Genomic DNA, 26,603 nt, shown 5'->3' with positions numbered 1-26,603 from the left:
TATAACAGGCTAGAATGCTGAAACAGGTCAAGTTTGACCAATCAGATCAGTTCTGAAAAATATCTGATGTGAAAAGATATGATATGATTGGTCAAAAGACCAATTAGTGGAAAAAAATATCAGAATTGGGCTGCCTGTGTAAAAGCAGCCATTTATATCTCACCCTCCTGCGAGACAAGTCCTTATGCCATCAAAACGCTTTTAAAGCCTTGCGTGACAGAAAATCGATGGCTCGTTGCTTAGTTACAGGTGAGCAGTACTTTGCTGTGTCTGAACCCGCACAACTTTCAGCGAATCCTAATAAAGCACCTGCCCGGAAGACTTTCCTGTAGCTACCCATGGGGGACTAATACTGATGAATGAATGAAATTGGATAAAGAACTCTAAAATATTTATACAGCAGAGGTCTGTGTTCAAATACTCCTATACCGTCAAATTGTAGCCTAATATCAAGATGAAAAGGTACAATTTTCCAAAAGAGCCGATGGATATGTTGAATTATTTCAACATTCGTATTTCGCTTTAAAAAATGCATCAAAGAAGACTGTGCTATTGTAGTTTTAATTAAGTATATCGCTCCCCCCCCCAAACAAAACTTGCACCACATCAATTCATACCACATTGAGCTTATTTCACACCAAAAGTCTCTCTAACAAAAGTGTGAGTTTATACGATGTCCTTACCGAACTCTCGTGGCACGGAGATGGAGTACACACAGCTGTGTCCTGAGGTGTAGTTGCGGGGGAAGTTAGGAGACAGCACCGTGCCCTCTGACCCTGTGGAACGACTCCCACACGGTGCTGGAGGAAACAAACAGACACACAGAGCAGAGCTCAACACCTGCTTTGACCTTCGGAGGGAACATGTGACCCATTTATTCAATACATTGGCCAAGCGACATCTGCCCAGAAAAGACCAGGATAGAACACACATAAGGATAACACAAACAGCTTAGCAGTCTAGTCGTACGGTTATCTTCTTTGTGCTTGCATGTGTGCTGTAAGCCATATTGATTGTTTTAGACTGGCTACTAAATCCAATCCTTGGATTCTTTCCTTCCTTCTTTCCTTCCTTCCTTCCTTCCTTCCTTCCTTCCTTCCTTCCTTCCTTCCTTCCTTCCTTCCTTCCTTCCTTCCTTCCTTCCTTCCTTCCTTCCTTCCTTCCTTCCTTCCTTCCTTCCTTCCTTCCTTTTTCTTTCTTTCTTTCTTTCTTTCTTTCTTTCTCAAATTTGTATTGGATCCCCTCCCCTGGCTCAGTAAATATACTAACAGATATATTTAAAATTGTGGTTGCCCACTGACATTTTACATTTACATTTTAGTCATTTAAGTAGACACACTTATCCTATTTTTGTGATAGTACACAGCTATGTCCATATCTATAGCTTCAACGGTTAAATAAAGGTTCATAAATAATAAATAATAAAACAGGTACGATGGTATGCTCCAAACCTTGACAGCTGGGTAGAACCCTGTTCCAGCCGGGCCTGCCGTCGTCCCCCATGATACAGGTGAGAGTGGAATAGCCCTGGAGAACGTAGCCTGGCTCGCAGTAGAATGTCACGGTGGACCCCAGCTTGTAGTCGCTGCCCAACCTGGTCCCGTTCATCACACTGCCTGGGTCAAAGCAGGACTCACGCAGCTTGGCTAAAGAGGGGGTAGAAATACACATGAGGAATTACCTTCAACAGGAGACGCAGGCAGGTAACACAGACAGGGAGGGAGTTTCATGTTGATCAGAGTAAAGAAGAGTCGAACCAAACGCATCATTGAAATGCTAAAAACATCTACCCTTGCTGACAGTATAATCTAGAGATAGAAAGCATTTGTATTCTCCTTCAACTCTGCGTATGCAAAAATGTATAGTAAACAATGTATATTTCTGACTTTGGTAGATTAACTAGACCTTACAGCTAAGAAGAAATCTCCCTCTATGAGAGAACTGAAATCTAAGAATCTAAGAGAGCATGACAGCGTCCTACCTTTGTATTCCAGGTGGAAACCGGTGTAGCTGACGGAGCCGTCGCTGCGGAAGGCCAGGTGCATGGTGTTGGAGCTGCTCTCGATTCTCTCTGGAAGCTTGCTGTCCTGAAAGCTGCCAATCAGAGGGCTGTTGCTGTCTGGCCCATCGTAGATATACAGGAAGTCATAATTAGGCTCGATGCTGAAACTAGAGAAAGGGAGGGATAGAAAGAGAGAGAGGGGGAGTGAAAGAGAGAGCGAGAGAGAAAGAGAGCGAGATGGGGAGAGAGAAAGAGAGAGAGAGAAAGAGAGCGAGATGGGGAGGGAGAAAGATGTGAAGAGAGAGGGAGAGAGAGAGGGAGAGAAAGAACAGGGGGTTGAGAGAGAGAACGGGGGTTGAGAGAGAGAACGGGGGTTGAGAGAGAGAGGGAGAGAAAGAACAGGGGGTTGAGAGAGAGAGGGAGAGAAAGAACAGGGGGTTGAGAGAGAGAACGGGGGTTGAGAGAGAGAGTGAGAGAAAGAGGAGGGGAGGGGGTTGAGAGAGAGAACGGGGGTTGAGAGAGAGAGTGAGAGAAAGAGGAGGGGGGTTGAGAGAGAGCGAGAAATCAGAATAAAGACTATAATCCAATTCAGTCAGATCATAAAATCTGGAGGAGGGTGATATTTGAGAAATTATCTCTGTCTCTGCTGAGCTGGGTTTCAATGCGTCTGTCTGTATGCAGTATACAGTAGTAGGGAGAAATTACACACTAGAAACAACTATCTGGGTTCATGGCCTCTCCGACTGGCGGTCGAGGTGGGAGTATAGTGACAACACTCAAAAGGCCCTGCGATTCACGTTGACACACAGTGGCAGATGCCTCAGATGCCAGCGTCTACCCAATGCCACAGACGCTAATGAATAGATTCCTCAAATCATCCGTAACCTCTCTCTATGGATCAGGGCTGGAGAGCTAGACAACACCATGATATCCCCCTTTAATAACGCTGGCTAGCGCTACATTCATTACCCTTATCGTTGCTGTGGGAGGACACTAACTATAAATACCCAGGGAGTGTAATTGCTTTGGTATAGTCAAAGATGAGGCACATATCCTTTTGAGCTGGGAACTCACCACAAAACAGAGACTATCAACTGCTCACTGCCATGCTCCATATCTCTGAGAATGTGTGTGTGTGTGTGTGTGTGTGTGTGTGTGTGTGTGTGTGTGTGTGTGTGTGTGTGTGTGTGTGTGTGTGTGTGTGTGTGTGTGTGTGTGTGTGAAGATTAACATACACACATATTTCTGTATCAGGGAAGCTAATTTACATAAGAGAGATTGGGAGGTGTATTTTCTTATTTAAATATTTCTGAAAGAGTATGCTAAGTGATACGGTCACACTTCATTGAGCCTGTATCTAAAGCTAAAGGCTCATTGTAAGATAATAGCAATCTAAACATGGGGGGAAAAAACTCCTGCTCTACACCATATTAATAAAGTAATTACATTTTGATAACCATATGTGCTCCGATCTTTTTTTCTCTCGCTTAGCCTCTGGAGCCGTCACTCAACAAACAATTAGCTTGGTTACTAATTGAATATGTAGCAATGATAATACCCAATTTGGCAACAATGACAATGAAATCTACATTTTACCACATTGCCAATGCAATTGCAATTGGTCACTTTTTACAATATAATAATACTTTGCTGCAGATACAAACGGTGTCCCCCAGGGCTCGGTGCAAGGCCCCTTACTCCTTATCATGCCAACCCTGCCGATGCATTGGGTCCCTTTTTTTTTTACAATGTATTATTATTCAATTTTCTCTATTTCCATTGTGTTCATATTTCATGTCTTTTTGGGAGAGAATGGTGTCAGTAATGGAGTGTGTAATGGAAGTCTGCGAGACGGAACAGAAGAATAGGCTTTTCACCCTGGTTGAGCTTCAGTAACACCGTCCCACTGCCAAAAAGCCACTATTCCACTGTGTTATTTACTCCCTTGTGTTGTGGGATAAGACCATTCAAATAAGAAGAGAGCAGAGCTCACTTTACACAAAAGACAAAAACTGTCTAACTGGTGGAGCCAAAATGGCTGCCTGATACTGGTCGCTTGAAAACTGCTGTGTCATCATCACTGCAGTGACTAGCTTTCAACTTGAATATAAAACACTACGCTTTTAATAGCAAGGCTAATGAATACAACTATACACACATACATTATCAGACAGTGTCATTTTGATTGTGACAAACAGGAAACAGCTAATTTGTCTACTTAGCATGTTGTTAACAAAAAGGAATGTCCCTTGCCGTGAGACCTACAGTACCAGTCAAACGTTTGGACACACCTACTCATTCAAGAGTTTTTCTTTATTTTTACTACTTATACATTGTAGAATAATAGTGAAAACATTAAAAATATGAAATAACACATATGGAATCATGTACAAACCAAAAAAGTGTATCAAAAAAGTGTATCAAAATATGTTTTATTTTTGAGATTCTTCAAAGTAGCCACCCTTTGCCTCGATGACAGCTTCGCAGCCTCAACATTCTAACCCTAAGCATCAGCAGTGGCTGCAACTAAGGAGGTGGTACCATTAACTCACTTTCTCTCTCTCTCTCTCTTTCTCTCTTCTCTCTCTCTCTCTCTCTCTCTCTCTCTCTCTCTCTCTCTCACACACACACACACACACACACACACACACACACACACACACACACACACACACACACACACACACACACACACACACACACACACACACACACACACACACACACACACACAGCCCCCCGATTAATATTCCACAGCCTCATGTGTCTGGCACAGCACGGGCTGCCAAGGGACAGGTATGTATGTCACCCTTTTGATTCAGGCAGGAAGAGATAGAGGAGAGGCAGAGGGAGGAACAGGAGGAGATAGAGGAGAGGCAGAGGGAGGAACAGGAGGAGCTAGCTAGCTAGCTGGTGGTAGAGGAGAGGCAGAGGGAGGAACAGGAGGAGCTAGCTAGCTAGCTGGTGGTAGAGGAGAGGCAGAGGGAGGAACAGGAGGAGCTAGCTAGCTAGCTGGTGGTAGAGGAGAGGCAGAGGGAGGAACAGGAGGAGCTAGCTAGCTGTTGGTAGAGGAGAGGCAGAGGGAGGAACAGAAGGAGATAGCTAGCTGCTGGTAGGGGAGAGGCAGAGAAGATAGCTAGCTGTTGGTAGGGGAGAAGCGGAGGAGATAGCTAGCTGTTGGTAGGGGAGAGGCGGAGGAGCTAGCTAGCTGTTGGTAGGGAGAGGCAGAGTGAGGAACAGGAGGAGATAGCTAGCTGTTGGTAGGGGAGAGGCGGAGAGAGGGTGGAGCAGGGGCAGGAGGAGCTAACTAGCTGCTGGTAGAGGAGAGGCAGGAACAGGAGTATAAAGCTAGGTGCTGGTAGAGGAGAGGCGGAGGGAAGAGCAGGGGCAGGAGGAGCTAGCTAGTTGTTGGTAGGGGAGGGGCAGAGGAAGAAACAGGAGGAGATAGCTAGCTGCTGGTAGGGGAGAGGCAGAGGGAGGAACAGGAGGAGATAGCTAGCTGCTGGTAGGGGAGAGGCAGAGAGAGGCACAGGAGGAGATAGCTAGCTGCTGGTTGGGGAGAGGCAGAGGGAGGAACAGGAGGAGATAGCTAGCTGCTGGTTGGGGAGAGGCAGAGGGAGGAAGAGGAGCAGGAGGAGCTAGCTAGCTGTTGGTATGGGAGAGGCGGAGGAGATAGCTAGCTGCTGGTAGGGTAGAGGCGGAGGAGATAGCTAGCTGCAGGTAGAGGAGACGCAGAGAGAAGAGCAGTAGGAGCTAGCTAGCTGCAGGTAGGGGAGAGGCAGAGAGAAGATAAGGAGAAGCTAGCTGTTGGTAGTACGGAAGAGGCGGAGAGAGGAGCAGGCGGAGCTAACTAGCTGTTGGTAGGGGAGAGGCGGAGAGAAGAAGATGGGCAAGATGAGATAGCTAGCTGTTGGTAGGGGAGAGGTGGAGGAGATAGCTAGCTGTTGGTAGGGTAGAGGCAGAGGGAGGAATAGGAGGAGATAGCTAGCTGTTGTTAGGGTAGAGGCAGAGGGAGGAATAGGAGGAGATCGCTACCTGCTGGTAGGGGAGAGGCAGAGGGAGGAATAGGAGGAGATAGCTACCTGCTGGTAGGGGAGAGGCAGAGGGAGGAAGAGGAGCAGGAGGAGCTAGCTAGCTGTTGGCAGGGGAGAGGCAGAGGGAGGAACAGGAGCAGGAGGATATAGCTACCTGCTGGTAGGGGAGAGGCAGAGGGAGGAACAGGAGGAGCTAGCTAGCTGTTGGTAGAGGAGAGGCAGAGGGAGGAACAGGAGGAGACAGCTAGCTGCTGGTTGGGGAGAGGCAGATGGAGGAAGAGGAGAAGGAGGAGCTAGCTAGCTGCTGGTTGGGGAGAGGCAGAGGGAGGAGCAGGGGGAGATAGCTAGCTGTTGGTAGAGGAGAGGCAGAGGAAGGAACAGGAGGAGATAGCTAGCTGCTGGTAGAGGAGAGGCGGTGGGAGGAGCAGGAACAGGAGGAGATAGCTAGCTGCTGGTAGGGGAGAGGCGGAGGAGATAGCTAGCTGCTGGTATGAGGAGAGGCAGAGGGAGGAAGAGGAGGTGCTAGCTAGCTGTTTTTAGGGGAGAGGCAGAGGGAGGAGCAGGAGGAGTAGGCTAGCTGTTGGTAGGGGAGAGGCGGAGGAGCAGGAGGAGATAGCTAGCTGTTGGTAGGGGAGAGGTGGAGGAGCAGGAGGAGATAGCTAGCTGCTGGTAGAGGAGAGGCAGAGAGGGGAAGAGGGGCAGGAGGAGATAGCTAGCTGTTGGTATGGGGAGAGGCGGAAGAGATAGCTAGCTGTTGGTAGGGGAGAGGCAGAGAGAGGAGCAGGAGGATCTAGCTAGCTGTTGGTATGGGAGAGGCGGAGGAGATAGCTAGCTGCTGGTAGGGTAGAGGCGGAGGAGATAGCTAGCTGCAGGTAGAGGAGACGCAGAGAGAAGAGCAGTAGGAGCTAGCTAGCTGCAGGTAGGGGAGAGGCAGAGAGAAGAAGATGGGCAGGAGGAGATAGCTAGCTGTTGGTAGGGGAGAGGCGGAGGAGATAGCTAGCTGTTGGTAGGGTAGAGGCAGAGAGAAGAGCACGAGGAGCTAGCTAGCTGCTGGTAGGGGAGAGGCAGAGAGGAAGAGGAGGAGCTAGCTAGCTGTTGGTAGGGGAGAGGCGAAGGAGCAGGAGGAGATAGCTAGCTGTTGGTAGGGGAGAGGCAGAGAGAGAAACAGGAGGAGATAGCTAGCTGTTGGTAGGGGAGAGGCAGAGAGAGAAACAGGAGGAGATAGCTAGCTGTTGGTAGGGAGAGGCAGAGAGAGAAACAGGAGGAGATAGCTAGCTGTTGGTAGGGGAGAGGCAGAGAGAGAAACAGGAGGAGATAGCTAGCTGTTGGTAGGGGAGAGGCAGAGAGAGAAACAGGAGGAGATAGCTAGCTGTTGGTAGGGGAGAGGCAGAGAGAGAAACAGGAGGAGATAGCTAGCTGTTGGTAGGGGAGAGGCAGAGAGAGAAACAGGAGGAGATAGCTAGCTGTTGGTAGGGGAGAGGCAGAGAGAGAAACAGGAGGAGATAGCTAGCTGTTCGTAGGGGAGAGGCAGAGAGAAACAGGAGGAGATAGCTAGCTGTTGGTAGGGGAGAGGCAGAAAGAGAAACAGGAGGAGATAGCTAGCTGTTCGTAGGGGAGAGGCAGAGAGAGAAACAGGAGGAGATAGCTAGCTGTTGGTAGGGGAGAGGCAGAGAGAGAAACAGGAGGAGATAGCTAGCTGTTGGTAGGGGAGAGGCAGAGAGAGAAACAGGAGGAGATAGCTAGCTGTTGGTAGGGGAGAGGCAGAGAGAGAAACAGGAGGAGATAGCTAGCTGTTGGTAGGGGAGAGGCAGAGAGAGAAACAGGAGGAGATAGCTAGCTGTTGGTAGGGGAGAGGCAGAGAGAGAAACAGGAGGAGATAGCTAGCTGTTCGTAGGGGAGAGGCAGAGAGAGAAACAGGAGGAGATAGCTAGCTGTTGGTAGGGGAGAGGCAGAGAGAGAAACAGGAGGAGATAGCTAGCTGTTCGTAGGGGAGAGGCAGAGAGAGAAACAGGAGGAGATAGCTAGCTGTTCGTAGGGGAGAGGCAGAAAGAGAAACAGGAGGAGATAGCTAGCTGTTCGTAGGGGAGAGGCAGAGGGCGGTCTCATTTCACAACTTTAAGTTAGAGGTTTAACTTAGAGGCCTTTACAGCAGCAGCAGCGGTAACATCTGTCAGCTTTACGTCACACTGTGTACCCTACCTGCAGTAAAACTTAACCCTGTGTTGACCTTTGACCTCTGTCTGTTGGGGACAGCCCTTGCGGCCGCCAAAGGTGAAATGAAAAATGGACGCAATTAACGGGACTATTTAGTTGTGAAACACAAGTTCTTCCTTTTGACTTCCATTAAGTGTCTGCATCAGTCAACGTTGGCTGGGACGTCTTGATACAGCACCTTAATGTGGGGAGCTGAGGAAGGCCAACTATGGGTTCATTACTGACAAAGTGAGCATGGAAGTCCAGCTGGGGTAGCTAATTACCCCCGCCTAAGACATGAACTGCATCTTAATATAACAGTGATAACGGTCAGCAGTTACCGTTGTATAATCACCGCACGTCGTGACAAAATGCCCATTAATGTCCACCTTGGTGGCGGTGTTGAGGGTGTGTGTGTGTGTGTGTGTGTGTGTGTGTGTGTGTGTGTGTGGTGTGTGTGTGTGTGTGTGTGTGTGTGTGTGTGTGTGTGTGTGTGTGTGTGTGTGTGTGTATGTGTATGGGTGTGTGTATGTGTGTGTGTGTGTGTGTGTGTGTGTGTGTGTGTGTGTGTGTGTGTGTGTGTGGTGTGTGTGTGTGTGTGTGTGTGTGTATGTGTGTGTGGTGTGTGTGTGTGTGTGTGTGTGTGTGTGTGTGTGTGTGTGTGTGTGGGTGTGTGTGTGTGTGTATGTGTGTGTGTGGGTGTGTGTGTGTGTGTGTGTGTGTGCATGCAGTGGAACTGATAGGGAGAGTAGGCCTTAATCACTTTGGAGGAAACTAGCACCTATTACCTGACGAAGGCCAGCGATAGAACATAGTCCGAGTTGACAGCTATTAGCCAATCACAGTCCTTGCTGTGGGGATAGGGGTGGGGGAAGTTGGGAGACAGGATGAAGCCGTTGGATCCAGTCAAGTTTCCTCCACAGGGGGCTGAAAGAGAAGAAGAGAAGTGAGAAAAGGTAACATGTACTTGTCTGACTCTGACACTCATGAACTGTCTCTGTTATGTACCACAGGGAAAACTGCATGTCATTCTGTGGAGATATACTGGTGTTTGGGGCTGCAAACTGCAGAATTCCGGTAACGTTCCTAAAATTACTAAGTTCTCAGAAAATCCTGGTTGAAAGATTCCCGGAATCACAAGGGAATACCTGAGAAATCCTCCAGACAGGATTCCCGGAAAACCTGGGAATGTTTGGGAAAGTTAACAGAATGTTCAAACCATAACAGTAACTGATGTAGTTCGTTTTGACAGATCAGACGTTATAAAGCCACATTAAAACAAGACACCCGTGATCAGGAGTTGACAAGAATCCTTGAGGTTTCGTTATAAGCACACTATCTCTGAAAAGTGAGAGAGATCTTGGGATCTGCTTCCAATAATTTGATCTTCATTTAATGTTTTGCCTCGTTCAAAACGGTTGGAGAGCGATGACAGTCAATCATCTCTAGAGCTCAAGTGCTGCTTGGCGCCAGCAGGTTCTGGCAACACTCAGGGATCTTAATTCAATATGTTAATTAGCAGGCTAGGAGGCTGGGGATGAGTAGCATGGTCTGAGTCCCTGTTAGTACTCACCTTAAAACAACCCCCTGGCTCTACCTGTAATTAAAGCACTCACCTATGCAGACAGGAGGGCTGGGTTGCCAGTAGTAACGGTTCTCCACCTGTATACAGGTAATCTTCATCTCTCCCTGGAGCTCGTACCCAGGGTCACAGAGAAAGGTGACAGTGTCACCCGGCTCTCGTCCGTCCCCGTTACGACTGCCGTTCATGGGGACCCCCGGGTCTCTGCAGGCGGTGGCCACTGAACCTGGCAGGCACAACACAGGGAGGGAATCAAATCTATGCAGGGGCTTTATGCAATCACTTTGAAGATTACATACATAGACATTCGTAACACCTTTATGTTGACATGACATATAATGAATGTTGCAGTATCTTTCATAATGACCTTCAAAACACATAACCAACAATGTCTCTGAGCCCAATAACATTTCAGAGAATAACCCAAACCTGTACGCTCTACCAGACTTCATTGCTTTTGAAGATATACACTTCAAAGGCTTTTCACAAACAGTAAACTACTCACTTGAGAATTCGATGGCGAATCCAGACTTGCTGATGTAAAAGTCGGTCTCGAACTGGATGGTAACCAGGTTGAGGGTGCTGTGTATCCCCTCGGGAAGCAGAGAGCCAGACACCTCCCTCAGGGACATCTCATTCTCAGGTGGACCGTCCCACACCTTCAGGATGTCATGTGACGCCTCTGTGTCGAAGGCCAGGAACTGCAGACTAAGGGACGAGGAGGAATAAAATTGTCATTTAGGTTTGGATGCAAAATACCAGTTCTTGGTAACTAAATTATATTTTTGTTTTCATAAATCCTGGTTGGAAGATTCCTGGAATCAGGAAAATACCTCCCACCAGGATTTTTGCAAAACCCAGGAATTTTGAGAAAGTTGGTGGAATTTTGCAACCCTTGACTGCAATAAATTACTTGCAATAAATCACAGAATAACAGAGTATTAATGGTAGATGATAATGGAAGAAACTTGAGAAATTTGCCCAAAAGCAGAGGTTGTCGGAGATCATTTGTGGATGACCTTTGCTCCTCACAGGGAAAAGGGGTTTAAATCAAGTAAAATCACTGAATCTCTTATACAAACACACACAGTTTGTTCTACATTGATATTGGTACTGCATTAGTATTGGTACTGCATTGATATTGATACAGTATTGGTACTGCATTGATATTGGTACAGTATTGGTACTGCATTGATATTGGTACAGTATTGGTACTGCATTAGTATTGGTACAGTATTGATACTGCATTAGTATTGGTACAATATTGGTACAGCATTGATATTGGTACAGTATTGGTACGGCATTGATATTGATACAGTATTGGTACTGCATTAGTATTGGTACTATGTGGATAGGGGGGAACACCCCCCTATCCACATCGATGGAACAGTAGTGGAGAGGGTAGCAAGTTTTAAGTTCCTCGGCATACACATCACAGACAAACTGAATTGGTCCACTCACACAGACAGCATCGTGAAGAAGGCGCAGCAGCGCCTCTTCAACCTCAGGAGGCTGAAGAAATTCGGCTTGTCACCAAAAGCACTCACAAACTTCTACAGATGCACAATCGAGAGCATCCTGGCGGGCTGTATCACCGCCTGGTACGGCAACTGCTCTGCCCACAACCGTAAGGCTCTCCAGAGGGTAGTGAGGTCTGCACAACGCATCACCGGGGGCAAACTACCTGCCCTCCAGGACACCTACACCACCCGATGTTACAGGAAGGCCATAAAGATCATCAAGGACAACAACCACCCGAGCCACTGCCTGTTCACCCCGCTATCATCCAGAAGGTGAGATCAGTACAGGTGCATCAAAGCTGGGACCGAGAGACTGAAAAACAGCTTCTATCTCAAGGCCATCAGACTGTTAAACAGCCACCACTAACATTGAGTGGCTGCTGCCAACACACTGACACTGACACTGACTCAACTCCAGCCACTTTAATAATGGGAATTGATGGGAAATGATGTAAATATATCACTAGCCACTTTAAACAATCCTACCTTATATAATGTTACTTACCCTACATTATTCATCTCATATGCATACGTATATACTGTACTCTATATCATCGACTGCATCCTTATGTAATACATGTATCACTAGCCACTTTAACTATGCCACTTTGTTTACATACTCATCTCATATGTATATACTGTACTTGATACCATCTACTGTATCTTGCCTATACTGCTCTGTATCATCACTCATTCATATATCCTTATGTACATATTCTTTATCCCCTTACACTGTGTATAAGACAGTAGTTTTGGAATTGTTAGTTAGATTACTTGTTGGTTATTACTGCATTGTCGGAACTAGAAGCACAAGCATTTCGCTACACTCGCATTAACATCTGCTAGCCATGTGTATGTGACAAATACAATTTGATTTGATTTGATTTGATATTGATACAGTATTGGTACTGCATTGATATTGGTACAGTATTGGTACTGCATTGATATTGATACAGTATTGGTACTGAATTGATATTGGTACAGTATTGGTACTGAATTGATATTGATACAGTATTGGTACTGCATTGATATTGGTACTGCATCAGTATTGGTACTGAATTGATATTGGTACAGTATTGGTACTGAATTGATATTGGTACAGTATTGGTACTGAATTGATATTGGTACAGTATTGGTACTGAATTGATATTGGTACAGTATTGATACTGAATTGATGTTGGTACAGTATTGGTACTGAATTGATATTGGTACAGTATTGGTACTGAATTGATATTGGTACAGTATTGGTACTGAATTGATATTGGTACTGCATCAGTATTGGTACTGAATTGATATTGATACAGTATTGGTACTGCATTGATATTGGTACTGCATCAGTATTGGTACTGAATTGATATTGGTACAGTATTGGTACTGAATTGATATTGGTACAGTATTGGTACTGAATTGATATTGGTACAGTATTGGTACTGAATTGATATTGGTACAGTATTGGTACTGAATTGATATTGGTACAGTATTGGTACTGAATTGATATTGGTACAGTATTGGTACTGAATTGATTTTGGTACAGTATTGGTACTGAATTGATATTGGTACAGTATTGGTACTGAATTGATATTGGTATTGGTACTGAATTGATATTGGTACAGTATTGGTACTGAATTGATATTGGTACAGTATTGGTACTGAATTGATATTGGTACAGTATTGGTACTGAATTGATATTGGTACAGTATTGGTACTGAATTGATATTGGTACAGTATTGGTACTGAATTGATATTGGTACAGTATTGGTACTGAATTGATATTGGTACAGTATTGGTACTGAATTGATATTGGTACAGTATTGGTACTGAATTGATATTGGTACAGTATTGGTACTGAATTGATATTGGTACAGTATTGGTACTGAATTGATATTGGTACTGCAGTATTGGTACTGAATTGATATTGGTACAGTATTGGTACTGAATATGATATGGTACAGTATTGGTACTGAATTGATATTGGTACAGTTGGTACTGAATTGATATTGTATTGGTACTGAATTGATATTGGTACAGTATTGGTACTGCATTGATATTGGTACAGTATTGGGACTGAATTGATATTGGTACAGTATTGGGACTGAATTGATATTGGTACAGTATTGGTACTGAATTGATATTGGTACAGTATTGGTACTGAATTGATATTGGTACAGTATTGGTACTACATTGATATTGGTACAGTATTGGTACTACATTGATATTGGTACAGTATTGGTACTGAATTGATATTGGTACAGCATGGCAAATTTAAGGGTATGCGTTTATTTCTTCTGGTTTTTCTCCTTTTTTTATGCAAGCACTCAGCTGAAGGCCAAAGTCCGATAATCTGTTACATGGAAACTAGATACAACACAACATAAAGTCCTGTTGTGATGCCAGACCGAGGTTCCTGGCTAGGTATAATGATGCTTTAGAGAGAAAAAAAGGAGCAATAAGTCAGAAAACTAGGACAGTAATTGGTGCTCGTGGTCATAACACTCCTTCCATTCAGCAGACAGTGCTGATCATGACATCAGTGGCAGGAAATAAAGTCATGAATAAAAATATGATTTCAAACGAGGTGCGCCACTGGGAGTTGGAACAGAACAAATTGTTTGCCTCCAAGGTGACACGGTTCCGGCTCTATACAATACTAATAATTGAATGTATGATTGAGCATTTGAGGCTCATTAGACTGCCTAGACCTGGGCTCTCAGACTGAAAACAAAGAGGGACCTGGCATCTATAGACTATACCGGAGAGAGCACAGAGGTACCCCTGTCACACCACTGAGCTGAGCCCAACAGAGCCAAGCTGATCTGATCGCGTTGGCCTGGTTACCAATCTATCGAAGTTGCGGAAAATAGACGGTAGAGGTCTGTATTGGAGAAGGTTGAGAGCTTCAAGTTCATTGGTGTGCACAACACTAAGGACCTATCATGGTCCAAACACACCAACAGAGTCGTGAAGAGTGCACGACAACGTCTCTTCCACCTCAGGAGGCTGAAAAGATTTTGTATGGAACCCAAGATCCTCAAACAGTTCTACAGCTGCACCATTGAGAGCATCCAGACTGGTTGCATCACGGATTGGTATGGCAACTGCTCGGCACCCGACCGCAAGGCGCTACAGACGGTAGTGCATACGCCCCGGTACATCACTGGGGCCGAGCTCCCTGCCATGCAAGACCTCTATACCTCTATACCATTTTCTTTTGTTTATTTAGCCAATTTTTCGTACTTACTTTTTAAAACTCTGCATTGTTGGTTAATGGCTCGTAAGTAAGCATGTTATATTCGCCGCATGTGACAAATAACATTGGATTTGATATACTGATGTACTGGACAACGTTTGCTTTCTGGATGAGATGCCATGAAAGTGTATTCACTTTCCCATCAAAGTCATTTAGCAGACACTTTTATCCAGAGCAACTGTCAGTGTATGTGCGTGTGAGTGTGAGAGAGAGCTCTATAAAGCCTTGTACTTTTGCTAGACAGATATAACAAGACAACCTTGGCAGGGCCTTTGCTTGGCTGTTAAAACGCACAGAGATGAGACATGAGAGGACAATACATGAAAAGGAGGATACTTGATGAATACTAATTCATTATCAGTAGTACCTTACGATGTTGCCAGAGTCCACCTCAATGATCCAGGTGCAACGGAGGTTGTTGTCGTAAGGGAACGGGTATCCTGGGGACAGTATACGTCCTGACGACTCGCCTGTGAACTTTCCTCCACATTCAGCTATAAGGAGAGACCATAGAAATATAATCAGAACATGATAGATATCTAGCTATGGAGAGACCATAGAAATATAAATCAGAACATGATAGATATCTAGCTACGGAGAGACCATAGAAATATAATCAGAACATGATAGATATCTAGCTATGGAGAGACCATAGAAATATAAATCAGAACATGATAGATATCTAGCTATGGAGAGACCATAGAAATATAACCAGAACATGATAGATATCTAGCTATGGAGAGAAATAAAAGGAGATACTGTAGAAGTTTTGCAGTGACGTATATTCAAAAAGCTAAATATATGCTGTATTGGGCTGGAGGTATCCATGGACAGGAACACAGTCACACGCACGCACGGACGCACCCGCACACACACAAACACTTACACAGTCTCTCTCTCTCTCACACACACACACACACACACACACACACACACACACACACACACACAGTCTCTCTCTCTCTCTCTCTCTCTCTCTCACACACACACACACACACACACACACACACACACACACACACACACACACACACACACACACACACACACACACACACACACACACACAGCTGAGGGGAAATAATTAGTGGCTGGCTGTTACAAACAAATGTAACATGTCTACCACTCCTCATGCGAACGTCAAGCCGTGTGATTCATCTCAGTAAATCATCTCAGTAATAGATCATCTCACAAGATGCAGACTGCTGGAGAGAGTCCCTAATGGTACCCTGTTCCCTATGCAATGCACTACGTTGACCAGGGCCCGTAGGGCTGTCAGCAAGATAAGCAACCAGCTCAAAACCAGCTCTTACAGTGTGTGGGGGGCAGTGTGGTGGTGCAGTGGGGGCAGTGTGATGGTGCCGTGGGGGCAGTGTGGTGGTGCAGTGGGGGCAGTGTGATGGTGCCGTGGGGGCAGTGTGATGGTGCCGTGGGGGCAGTGTGATGGTGCAGTGGGGGCAGTGTGATGGTGCAGTGGGGGCAGTGTGGTGGTGCTGTGGGGGCAGTGTGATGGTGCCGTGGGGGCAGTGTGATGGTGCAGTGGGGGCAGTGTGATGGTGCAGTGGGGGCAGTGTGATGGTGCAGTGGGGGCAGTGTGATGGTGCAGTGGGGGCAGTGTGGTGGTGCAGTGGGGGCAGTGTGATGGTGCAGTGGGGGCAGTGTGATGGTGCAGTGGGGGCAGTGTGATGGTGCAGTGGGGGCAGTGTGATGGTGCAGTGGGGGCAGTGTGATGGTACAGTGGGGGCAGTGGGGGCAGTGTGATGGTGCAGTGGGGGCAGTGTGATGGTGCAGTGGGGGCAGTGTGGTGGTGCAGTGGGGGCAGTGTGATGGTGCAGTGGGGTGGTGCAGTGGGGGCAGTGTGGTGGTGCCGTGGGGGCAGTGTGGTGGTGCCGTGGGGGCAGTATGGTGGTGCAGTGGGGGCAGTGTGGCGCTCCCATTGGGGTACTGTGATGGTGCTGTGGGGCAGTGTGGTGGTGCCGTGGGGGCACTGTGATGGTGCCGTGGGGGCAGTGTGGTGGTGCCGTGGGGGCACTGTGATGGTGCCGTGGGGGCAGTGTGGTGGTGCAGTGGGGGCAGTGTGGTGGTGCCGTGGGGGCACTGTGATGGTGCAGTGGGGGCAGTGTGGTGGTGCAGTGGGGGCAGTGTGATGGTGCCGTGGGGGCAGTGTGGCGCTCCCGTTGGGGTACTGTGATGGTGCTGTGGGGCAGTGTGGCGCTCCCGTTGGAGTACTGTGATGGTGCTGTGGGGCAGTGTGGAGCTCCCGTTGGGGCAGGGTGGCCTCTATCTTTCTCTCTCACTCTTTATCCTCCCACCATCTCTCGCTCTCTCTCTCTTACTCACTTCCTGTCTCTTTCTCTCTCACTCTCTGTCCTTCCACCATCTTTCTCTCTCTTACTCACTTCCCGTCTCTTTCTCTCTCACTCTCTGTCTCCCTGTCCCCGCCCCTCTCTCTCATTCTCACGCTCTGTCTCTCTTTCTCATTCACTCTCTCTCCCTCCTCCAGAAAAACTGGCCTGGTTGACTTCAGGACGTTTGGGCTTTATTATTAATGGAGCCCACATCTGCGTTTCCTTTCAGCAGCTTCATTTGCATAATCCGTCTACATGACAAACAATGGATGCACAGTTCAATGAAGCTTGAATAACAAGGTTCAGATCGCTATTGATTTATACTCTACATTAGAGACATTTTTAGATACCGGAGAGAGGGAGAGAGAGAGAAAGAGAGGTCCCCATCTCACTTCCTCCCTCTAGTCTTAACCAACATCCTATGGAGCTCATTCCTCACAAAGCAAACGTTCAATCACACATCATTGGCTTCTCAGGGGTGCTCAATCACATCTGATTGGCCACTTACAAATCTAAAATCAACAGAAAAGAGAGATAGCAGACTGTAACTTGCTGTTGCCCACTTAATTGTCCAATCCCATTGACAGACACTGACACAATGCTAAATGTGTCCTGCTTGGAGCACTGTACTGATATTCAGTTGATACGGCATGTTTTCTCTAGCTTGCAAAAACAACCCCATGACATGTTTTTATCTACGGGTTTGGGTTGGATATTCTGAATATTATTTGTGAAATAACGTTCTGTATCCACTAAGTACTCTACTAGGTTAAAACCGGGGGATGCAAGACTTTTGATATAATAGATCTCCTGCCTCTTGTTTGCTTTTACAATACATGAGCAAAGGTATATGGACACCTGCTTGTCAAACATCTCATTCCAAAATCATGGACATTAATATGGAGTTGGCCCCCCCTTTGCTGCTATAACAGCCTCGACTCTTCTGGGAAGACTTTCCACTAGATGTTAGAACATTGTCTGTGGGTCTTGCTTCCTTTCAGCCACAAGAGCATTAGCGACACTGATGTTGGCCGATTAGGCCTGGCTCGCAGTCAGCGTTCCAATTTATCACAAAGGTGTTCGATGGGCTTGAGGTCAGGGCTTTGTGCATGTCAGTCAAGTTTTTCCACACCTATCTCGACAAACCATTTCTGTATGGACCTCGCTTTGTGCACGGGGGAATTGTCATGCTGAAACAGGAAAGGACCTTCCCCAAACTGTTGCCACAAATTTGGAAGCACAGAATTGTCTAGAATGTCATTGTATGCTGTAGCGTTAAGATTTCCCTTCACTGTAACTAAGGGGCCTAGCCAAAACCATGAAAAACAGCTCCAAACCATTATTCCTCCTCCACCAAACTTTACAGTTGACACTATGCATTGGGGCAGGTAGCGTTCTCCTGGCATCCGCCAAACCCAGATTCGTCCGTCGCACTGCCAGATGGTAAAGTGTGATTTATCACTCGATAGAAAGCGTTTCCACTGCTCCAGAGTCCAATGGCGGCGAGCTGTACATCACTCCAACTGACGCTTGGCATTACGCATGGTGATCTTAGGCTTGTGTGCGGCTGCTCGGCCATGGAAACCCTTTTCCTGAAGCTCCCGACGAACAGTTCTTGTGCTTACGTTGCTTCCAGAGGCACTTTGGAACTCGGTAGTGAGTGTTGCAACCGAGGACGCGCTTCAGCACTCGGCGGTCCCGTTCTGTGAACTTGTGTGGCCTACCACTTTGCGGCTGAGCCGTTGTTGCTCCTGTATTGGCTAGTTGAATTCAACTCTCACATATTCCAATCTTCCCAAGATATTACTAATTCAAAATAAAAAAAAATCAAATGCTATTCACTTTAAGAAATGCAAAACACTGCAAATTGTTTGACAAAGTTCAATTAAGAGGATATAATGCAACATAAGGCTGAATTAAACCAGCTGGATTAACTAACATTATACAGCTGCAGACTGCAGTGCTGGTTGTTCTACTGTAGCATAACAATGACCTGCAGGAGCTCTGCCTGGTCTGGTCTGCACTCCCCTAGCCTGGTCAGTACAGTATGCAGAGTAGGAGGTACATGGGCTGCAGCTTAGATCATTATGACAAATGGGAGGGAGCTGTGTTAACATTTTCTTCTGTGGTTAACTTGACACGAAGAGAGAAGGGTTGTGCTGCAGTACTGTACTGCTGGGTTAACTGGGTTAACTAGGTTAACTAGGTTAACTGGGTTAACTAGGTTAACTGGGTTAACTGGGTTTACTGGGTTAACTGGGTTTACTGGGTTAACTGGATTAACTGGGTTAACTAGGTTAACTGGGTTAACTAGGTTAACTTGGTTAACTGGGTTAACTGGGTTAACTGGGTTAACTAGGTTAACTAGGTTAACAACTACAACAGTAGTTGAAAATAGATTGAGAGCCGTCTAACAATCCGCTATGCTTAGAGTCAACAGTTGATCCTGATCATAAGGCTTTACCATTCATATGCACACTCCTTTTGTTACTCTGTTCCCTTACCAATGCAAGAGGGCAGGGCGTTGTCCCAGGCACGTCTCTCTCCGGTCATACACTTGAGCACTCCGCTGCCGTGCAGGGTGTAACCAGGGTTACACCTGTAGGTGATGGTGCTGCCAGAGAAATGTCCCTGGTCGTTGACCTTGAAGCCAAACTGGGGCACTCCAGGGTCTTCGCAGTGGGACAGCTCGAAGCCTGGAGGAGGAAGGGGAAAGGGTGGTTGGGGGGTGGGGTGGATTGAAGGAGAGAGGGAGGGAGAGGGAGAGATAGAGAAGAAAATCAATCAAAGTCACAAAGGGCTCTGCTACAGTAACTTGACCCCAGAGAACAAGCAGAACCACAGTGGCCCCGGGGGAAAACTCCCTAGAAAGAAGAAACATGAAGAGTAAACAGGCTCGGGAGGATCCTCCTCCTTCTGGCAGTGTAGGACGAGGTCACTATGTCACAACTCTGGGGTAAAAAAGGATTGGAGCATTTGGTTGAGTCTGCCTACAGTTCCACATGGGTGGGGCTTGCACTTTTAGGGGCTACTCCATTGGTTCCATCTTATTACATCTGGCATGGTCAATCAAGCTCATCTTTGAAATACTTTTTGAAAACCAGATATGTGATGTTAACACAAATATCACCTGCGCCAGGCTGGACACAGGCATGGAGGCATATGATTTAGCCACACAGTTTTTGGCCTCCTCTCTTAATGTTCCAATCAGTCATTTTGAGTTATTTCCGTGCTGCTTGCATTTTTTAATTTTATTATTATTATTTTTTTTTAACCTTTATTTAACCAGGCAAGTCAGTTAAGAACAAATTCTTATTTTCAATGACGGCCTAGGAACAGTGGGTTAACTGCCTGTTCAGGGGCAGAACGACACCTTTGTACCTTGTCAGCTCGGGGATTTGAACTTGCAACCTTCCGGTTACTAGTCCAACGCTCTAACCACTAGGCTACCCTGCCGCCATTGCATGTACATGGGGTGGCAAGTAGCCTAGTGGTTATAGCGTTGGGCCAGTAACCGGATCGAATCCTCGAGTTGACAAGGTAAAAGTCTGTAATTCTGCCCCTGAGTTAACCCACTGTTCGCCGGGCGCCGAAGACATGGATGTCGATTAAGGCAGCCCCCCCCACCTGCACCTCTCTGATTCACAGTGGTTGGGTTAAATGTAGAAGACACATTTCAGTTGAATATATTCAGTTGGACAACTGACCCTTTCCCTATGTCGTTAGGGGCTCAGAACAGAGAGAATGTAAGTTATGGTGGTCATTAGCTTTAGTCATTCCGGCTTGAAGATCCCACTGGGCCCGGAGGCAGGGATGGGGCCTGTACTAAGCAGGCAGAACAATTAGGATTAAGCGCTTGGTTAATTTGTCTAGAACTCTTGGTCGGTACAGGAGGAGCATGGGCCGGCTTTCTGTCAGAGACACTTCCTGTTATTATCTTGCCCTAATCGTTTCCGTTTGGCACGCCGTCATAATTACACAGCCAACTGAGAGAAATAGGACAGACATAATGATGCTGTTCTTTTTCCTTGTCTTTCAAAGTGCCACCCCACATTTTAGCAGCTGACAATTTCCTATTTGCTGGTTTGAACTCTGCCCTGTGATATTAAGGACGCAGCCAAGCTAAAACAAGACACATCCCTCTGCCCTCTCCTCATCACAATGACAGCTACCTTTCAAAATACAAAACCCACATAAATGCAAAGCACCCAGTTCCATTTGCCTCCAATTAAGTGTAGAGCCTCAACATAGTGTTTGACACGACACTCATAGACTACTGAGCCGTCACCATGACGGCAATGCTCTATACCCCGAGAAAAAAACAGTCACCGTGACGGCAATGCTCTACACCCTGAGAAAAAAACACTTGCCATGACTGACCTTAACATAGTATGTGGCTGAGGCAGGAGGGTGTTGGGACTGATTAACGGTGGCAATTTTCACCTAGCACAGTGTTTCACCTAGCACAGTGATTCACCTAGCACAGTGATTGACCTAGCACAGTGATTGACCTAGCACAGTGATTCCCCTAGCACAATGATTGACCTAGCACAGTGATTCACCTAGCACAGTGATTCACCTAGCACAGTGATTCACCTAGCACAGTGATTCACCTAGCACAGTGATTCACCTAGCACAGTGATTGACCTAGCACAGTGATTCACCTAGCACAGTGATTCACCTAGCACAGTGATTCACCTAGCACAGTGATTCACCTAGCACAATGATTGACCTAGCACAGTGATTCACCTAGCACAGTGATTCACCTAGCACAGTGATTGACCTAGCACAGTGATTCACCTAGGACAAGTGATTCACCTAGCACAGTGATTGACCTAGCACAGTGATTCACCTAGCACAGTGATTCAAATCAAATCAAGGTTTATTTGTCTTGTGCACAGATTGGCAGATGCTGTTGCTAGTGTAACAAAATGCTTATGTTTCTAGCTCCAACAAAGCAGTAATATGTAGTAATACAATAACACACATTATCCATATCTAGTAATATAATAACAATACACACATCATCCATACGTTAATATCTAGTAATACAATAACACACATCATCCATATGTAGTAATAGAATAACAATACACATATCATCCATATCTAGTAATACAATAACAACACACACATCATCCATATGTTAATATGGTATGGATGTGCCAAATGGCACCCTATTCCCTATTTAGTGCACTACTTTTGACCAGAGCTCATAGAGTCAGCCATAGGGCTCTGGTCAAAAGTAGTGCAACTGTGTAGGAAATAGTGTGCCATTGTGAGACTTGGCCCTGGGCTTCAACTGACCTTTATTATGTAATCAAACAGCTAATCCTGAAGGTGGAATGAATTCTCCCACCAGACACAGATTTTATAGATTTCAAATGAGATAGTCCACCAGCGGGTTGATCTTTATTTTTTATCTCTGTCAGAACTGACACCCTGCTGAATGTTACACAGGCTAGCTACTAGCTAGTTCAACACATGAATTGTTGTGTTCTTTTACTTCTGTGCCAATACAAAGTCGGATTTTCTACGGGGGGCTGGGACGAGGTCAACAAAGACCAGCGCGTAGTGGCTCTTTTTCAGGTAATTGATACTACCTTGGACCAAGCTGTGGTTTAATCCCTTGAAATCCACTCCAGGCTGTCAACAGCATTCTAATACCCTTTAACTCCTAATTGTTTTACAACGCAGATGGAGAGATGGGAGAGACTGATGCGAGTGGTATACCAAACATTAGGAGCACCAGCCTCAATTCGTCGGAGCATGGACTCTACAAGGTGTTGAAAGTGTTCCATGGGGATGCTGTCCCATGTTGACTCCAATGCTTCCCACAGTTGTGTCAAGTTGGCTGGATGTCCTTTGGGTTGGTGGATCATTCTTGCTACACACAGGAAACTGTTGAACGTGAAAAGCCCAGCAGCATTTGCAGTTCTTGACACAAACCGGTGTGCTTGGCACCTACTACCATACCCTGTTCAAATGCATTTCAATCTTTTGTCTTACCCATTCACCATCTGAATGGCAAACATACACAATCCATGTCGCAATTGTCTCAAGGATTAAAAATCCTTCTTTAACCTGTCTCCTCCTCTTCATCTACACTGATTGAAGTGGATTTAACAAGTGACATCAATAATGGATCACAGCTTTCACCTGGATTCCCCTGGTCAGTCTGTGTCATGGAAAGAACAGGTGTTCTTAATGTTTTGTCTACTCAGTGTTTCTGGATGGATACTGTGTCCGTAAATGTATAAGCTGCAAGTAGAAGCCTAAGTATTTTACACCAATTGCATGAATTAGCTGTTCCTAATGTTTTGTCTACTCAGTGTATATCTAGAGTGAACAACAAACACTTACACCTTTACTCTATTCCTTCTAAATATCAATATGATGCGGAATCATGACAAAGATAACATCTCATAACACATTATATGATGAGGTACTTTCACATAGGGAATGAAGGCCATGTTCCACTCCCACTCCAAGCCTTTTATTAGGGCCTATCTAAATCAGTGTGTCTGGGTAATCAATCATAGGATGACCCCTATCCCAGTCTGGATCATTAAGAACCGAGGTAACATTTTATATTAACTTTCAATAATAAGCAATTAGTAGATCATTTATAACTCATGTTTTACAATTAGCAAACAATTTACAAATGTTCAGAAAACACACCTTATAATTGAGTGTAAATTAAAGTTACTATAATTATTATTATTATTAGTCTTTGAGATGGTGTTTATTTTTACTCTTGTGCAGTAATTATTAATCAACATCATGTTTATTTTTGTGGGACTCTGTCTGTGGAAATGTGAAGTTGTTGTTATTTTTTAATTAAATCTGTAAAAATTAAATAAAATATTTAAAAAAATAGAGTTATTATAGCAAGTGTTTCCAGAACCACAGCTCTACGACTAGTTGGTAACTTACTAGAGTACGACCAACTTGAAGACTGGTTGGTAACTTACTAGAGTACTACCAGCTTGAAGACTGGTTGGTAACTTACTAGAGTATGACCAGCTTGAAGACTGGTTGGTAACTTACTAGAATACGACCAGCTCTACGACTAGTTAGTAACTTACTAGAGTACAACCAGCTTGAAGACTGGTTGGGAACTTACTAGAGTACAACCAGCTTGAAGACTGGTTGGGAAATTACTAGCGTGTGACCAGCTTGAAGACTGGTTGGGAACTTACTAGAGTGTGACCAGCTTGAAGACTGGTTGGTAACTTATTGGAGTATGACCAGCTTGAAGACTGGTTGGTAACTTACTAGAGTATGACCAGCTTGAAGACTGGTTGGTAAGTTACTAGAGTACAACCAGCTTGAAGACTGGTTGGTAACTTACGAGAGTACGACCAGCTTGAAGACTGGTTGGTAACTTACGAGAGTACGACCAGCTTGAAGACTGGTTGGGAACTTACTAGAGTAGACCAGCTTGAAGACTGGTTGGTAAGTTACTAGAGTACAACCAGCTTGAAGACTGGTTGGTAACTTACGAGAGTACGACCAGCTTGAAGACTGGTTGGTAACTTACGAGAGTACGACCAGCTTGAAGACTGGTTGGGAACTTACTAGAGTAGACCAGCTTGAAGCCCTCTCCGGTGGACTCCGGGTCAGAGTAGAACTCCAGCCATAGGTTGTTTGAGGTACTGATGAGGGTGAGACCCAGCATGGCTGAGCCTGTAAACGCCCCCAGGACATGAGCAGTGCTGTCTTTACCATCATAGATCTGCGGAGATAAGAGTTCACTTTAGTTAATTTATTAGGCCTTATAGAGAAATGTGTCTTGCATTAAAGACGCTATTAAACCATCAACATTTACAGACAACATTACATAGAAGACAACAACCACATTAAACAGATAGAGCTACATAGACTCTAAATAAACAGAGAGAGCTACATAGGCATTACATAATCTGATAGAACTACATAGACACGACATAACCTCATAGAGCTACATAGACACTACATAATCCGATAGAGCTACATAGACACTAAATAAACAGATAGAGCTAGATAGACTCTACATAAACAGATAGAGCTTCATAGACATGACATAAACTGATAGAGCTACATAGACACTACATAACCTCATAGAGCTACATAAACACTACATAATGGAATAGAGCTACATAGATTCTACATAAACAGATAGAGCTTCATAGACATGGCATAATCCGATAGAGCTACATAGACACTACATAACCTCATAGAGCTACATAGTCACTACATAAACCGATAGAGCTTCATAGTCACTACATAATCCGATAGAGCTACATAGATACTACATAACCTCATAGAGCTACATAGTCACTACATAATCTGATAGAGCTACATAGACACTACATAACCTCATAGAGCTACATAGTCACTACATAATCCGATAGAGCTACATAGACACTACATAAACTGATAGAGTGACATAGACTCTATATAATCGATATAGCTACATAGAAATGACATAAACCGATATAGCTACATAGGCACTACATAATCCAATATAGCTACATAGACACTACATAAACCAATATAGCTACATAGACATGACATAAACCGATAGAGCTACATAGACAGTACATACACCGATATAGCTACAGACACTACATAAATCAATAGAGCTACATAGACACTACATAAACCGATATAGCTACAGACATTACATAAACCCATAGAGCTACATAGACACTACATAAACCGATATAGCTACATAGACACTACATAAACCAATATAGCTACATAGACACTACATAAACCGATATAGCTACAGACATTACATAAACCCATAGAGCTACATAGACACTACATAAACCGATATAGCTACAGACATTACATAAACCCATAGAGCTACATAGACACTACATAAACCAATATAGCTACATAGACACTACATAAACCAATATAGCTACATAGACACTACATAAACCGATATAGCTACAGACATTACATAAACCCATAGAGCTACATAGACACTACATAAACCGATATAGCTACATAGACACTACATAAACCGATAGAGCTACATAGACACTACATAAACCCATAGAGCTACATAGACACTACATAAACCAATATAGCTACATAGACACTACATAAACCGATAGAGCTACATAGACACTACATAAACCGATATAGCTACATAGACACTACATAAACCAATATAGCTACATAGACACTACATAAACCGATATAGCTACATAGACACTACATAAACCGATATAGCTACAGACATTACATAAACCCATAGAGCTACATAGACAATACATAAACCGATATAGCTACATAGACACTACATAAACCGATAGAGCTACATAGACACTACATAAACCAATATAGCTACATAGACACTACATAAACCGAATATAGCTACATAGACACTACATAAACCGATATAGCTACATAGACACTACATAAACCGATAGAGCTACATAGACACTACATAAACCAATATAGCTACATAGACACTACATAAACCGATATAGCTACATAGACACTACATAAACCGATATAGCTACATAGACACTACATAAACCGATATAGCTTCATAGACACTACATAAACCGATATAGCTACATAGACACTACATAAACCGATATAGCTACATAGACACTACATAAACCGATATAGCTACATAGACACTACATAAACCAATATAGCTACATAGACACTAC

General features: G+C 45.0%; 1 protein-coding gene across 1 annotated transcript in view; it reads right to left on the bottom strand.

Annotated features, from left to right (window-relative positions):
• The window catches only part of LOC112246006 (CUB and sushi domain-containing protein 3-like), a 385,088-nt gene that overhangs the window by 202,107 nt on the left and 156,378 nt on the right, over positions 1-26,603 (bottom strand). Inside the window, exons 18-26 of the mRNA XM_042295029.1 lie at positions 24,508-24,664; positions 19,431-19,622; positions 14,946-15,072; positions 10,317-10,519; positions 9,846-10,037; positions 9,018-9,156; positions 1,982-2,169; positions 1,452-1,646; positions 684-800 (exon numbers count right to left, since the gene is read on the bottom strand). Coding sequence (XP_042150963.1) covers positions 684-800; positions 1,452-1,646; positions 1,982-2,169; positions 9,018-9,156; positions 9,846-10,037; positions 10,317-10,519; positions 14,946-15,072; positions 19,431-19,622; positions 24,508-24,664 — 1,510 coding nt within the window. The remainder of the gene's footprint in view (positions 1-683; positions 801-1,451; positions 1,647-1,981; positions 2,170-9,017; positions 9,157-9,845; positions 10,038-10,316; positions 10,520-14,945; positions 15,073-19,430; positions 19,623-24,507; positions 24,665-26,603) is intronic.

This window comes from Oncorhynchus tshawytscha, linkage group LG13 (assembly GCF_018296145.1).
Source record: "Oncorhynchus tshawytscha isolate Ot180627B linkage group LG13, Otsh_v2.0, whole genome shotgun sequence".
Classification (NCBI taxonomy): domain Eukaryota; kingdom Metazoa; phylum Chordata; class Actinopteri; order Salmoniformes; family Salmonidae; genus Oncorhynchus; species Oncorhynchus tshawytscha.
This window is presented reverse-complemented; position numbering and strand designations above follow the sequence as displayed.